The sequence below is a fragment of the Frankliniella occidentalis genome, unplaced genomic scaffold (assembly GCF_000697945.3).
Source record: "Frankliniella occidentalis isolate FOCC.00 unplaced genomic scaffold, Focc_3.1 Scaffold65, whole genome shotgun sequence".
Taxonomy (NCBI): Eukaryota; Metazoa; Arthropoda; class Insecta; order Thysanoptera; family Thripidae; genus Frankliniella; species Frankliniella occidentalis.
In genome coordinates, this window is record NW_026267195.1 from 1,203,262 (window position 1) to 1,205,800 (window position 2,539).

The 2,539-nt window shown below is 42.3% G+C and overlaps 1 protein-coding gene across 1 annotated transcript in view; it reads right to left on the bottom strand.

The window, feature by feature from the left end:
- Positions 1 to 1,055, bottom strand: part of LOC113207105 (uncharacterized) — a 21,927-nt gene extending 20,872 nt beyond the window's left edge. Inside the window, exon 1 of the mRNA XM_026423496.2 lies at positions 963 to 1,055. Within this exon, the coding sequence (XP_026279281.2) occupies positions 963 to 1,043 (81 nt within the window). The 5' untranslated portion in view covers positions 1,044 to 1,055. The remainder of the gene's footprint in view (positions 1 to 962) is intronic.
- Between the last annotated feature and the right edge of the window lie 1,484 nt (positions 1,056 to 2,539).

Sequence of the window (2,539 nt, forward strand, 5' to 3'; positions counted from 1 at the left end):
AAAGGTACCTGGTAAAAAGATGGTATAGAGCGAGCCGTCACTCAAATGGGCCGAAGGCCCGTTATCCGATGGAAGCTATATTACACCATGAAAAATCAGAAGCCGTCCCAAACGCCACCGGCAGGCCAAGCTAGGCCCGCTCCCTGCCGAACCGAGTTGCCGGTGGAGCGAAGCGGAGCTGGCAACTTGGTTTGGCGGGAGAGCGGACCTAGCTTGTTGTTTAAATTTTTTTTTTATCATTTTATGTAATGAAATTTCAAAACCTAAAAGAGATTGGCTGAGGCATCCTTAATTTAACTTCTAAAAACTTAACGAGCGACCAAAACTATTCCCGGATTCCCCGCCTACGAACATCGCTTTTTCAATAGTAGGCATTGTTGCAAAACCAAATAAAATTTTTACATGGTAAAGAAATAATCTATCTTGAACACTTAAATAATCAAATGGGGCTACGAAATAAAGTGTAACAATTTTTTCTTTAGATATGAATGGAATAAATACGGCGCAAGACAAGCAGTGTTTTTTGAGTTACTTTTAAATTAGAAAGTTTTTCTAGTACTTGGTGTCATTAGATTGAGAGAAATGTTTCCACCCGTCAAAAACTATAGAATGTAATTATGCAAACCATAGTTCTTACTAAATTTAACGACGAAGCTTACACTGAAATCTGTTTTGTGATACTTTTACTGAATTTTTGCGATAACTGGTGTTTTGCGATTCCCACGCTAATGGGCATGATAACTCCAAAAAAATGTGATAATTTTTGTGACACTTTCATCACATTTTTTAGGGTTATCGTGCCCTTTAGCGTGGGAATCGCAAAACACCAGGTATTGTGTTGAAAGTATCGCAACACCAGACTTGGTGTACAGGGTCTTGCCTTTCACTTGTAATAATGACATTACAAAAACTTTAATTCCAATCTGAATTTTTTGACAGTTAGATTATTGGCCGTAGCTTACCGCAACCGAATGAATCCATCGTTTTGAGATGACGGTGCCCGTGAACAATAGGAGTAATATCGAAGACCACGCTGCTCGCATTGTCGCTTCCCATGTGACGATGCTACTGCCGGATAGGGGCCAGACCAATGGCGTGTCGAGGTCAATCTTTGTCAGACCAACTGCACCTGCCTTTTACTGCTAATTACTCGTGATAATTAGTTGAACTTTCACGTGTGACCAGCTGAAAAAGCAGTCAGTGAATGAACGGGTTTTTTGTGTCTTCCATGTGGAATCCACCATTTCCATACACTCTATAATTTTTACAAACACGTCTTTTGTAGGTTACACTAAAACTTGCACCCTTCACAGGTAAAACGAGTGTTCATAATTTAAACACCAACTTGTGGTCAAAAAAACAAGTTGTGTTGATTTCTTTTGGGCCTCACTCGGATTAAGGTACTCCTTAAAAACAGCATAAGCCGCAAACCCGAACCCGATCGGATCAATGGAACCACTGCTTCACGGGGCGTTTACGTCGAGAGGCATCCAACGTCCGTTGAATCCGAATCCATCGTCGTATTTTACGAATTCTGTCATCTTATGGCCCAAAAATGAACCAAGAATAGTGCAATCACGACGGAAATGACCATAACTTAGCCCACAACTCTTACTTACTTTCTTTGGAGTTGCGAAAGTGACTTTTCATCGAACCGGCAGGCAAGGACGGTAAGCGTAAGGCCTCGGCTTATTTTGTGATTTCCAAACACTCCATCGATACAAAGCAACTGTGAAATCACAACACTTCACTGTAATCAGAAATAGTGCATTTTGCTTTCTCACTTTGAAATAGTTCTGCACCAATCGTTATACTTCCTGAAGTTAATCATTTCTGACAACGAAGAAGCGTTGTGATTTCCCAAAAAAATCATGAAGAGTTCTGGCAGGGGGTAGAAACGGAGTGCTCAGGCCGCACACCATGCGCGTCCCGGGCCGCGCGCCAGCCGGTCGAGCACACGCACGTCTTTTCCGCACTTTTTGAAGCTGTTTGATAATTTTACCAACGGCATGAGTGGTACCGGTATCGCGCGAAAGGGCAGAGTTCAAACTTTACCAAGGTACTTTTACAATCCACCTCCGGTTTCATTTGGCCGAGATAATTTGATTATAGTGAACCAACAGACCACTCGGAGGCCCCGCCGGAGCGCAAACAAAACAAATTTTCACGTAAGCCGAGCGATTGCATTGTTGAACGAGTTCGTTACTAACGAGATTACTAAACCAGCTTTCGAACAGGATAGGTGTCCTTTCGGTCTGATCAAAATATACCCTCCATTTTATAAAAATAAGCTGATGGGAGATCGGCAGCCATTTTGCATTCGGCAGCTTCTTTTACATTTTAATAATACTCGCGTGATTTGCGGCGAAGCAAGAAGTATCCTATCCTGACGAGGCGCTTTTCATGGGCTTTCCGACGCCGTACGAGTTTTTATTCAACAATACTGCCAATCAAGTTAAAATTTGTTCCTTTCACGCGACGGTGGATAACCTCGAGTGCAACCTCCGACATTGTTTTCGTTCAAACATCAAATCGACTT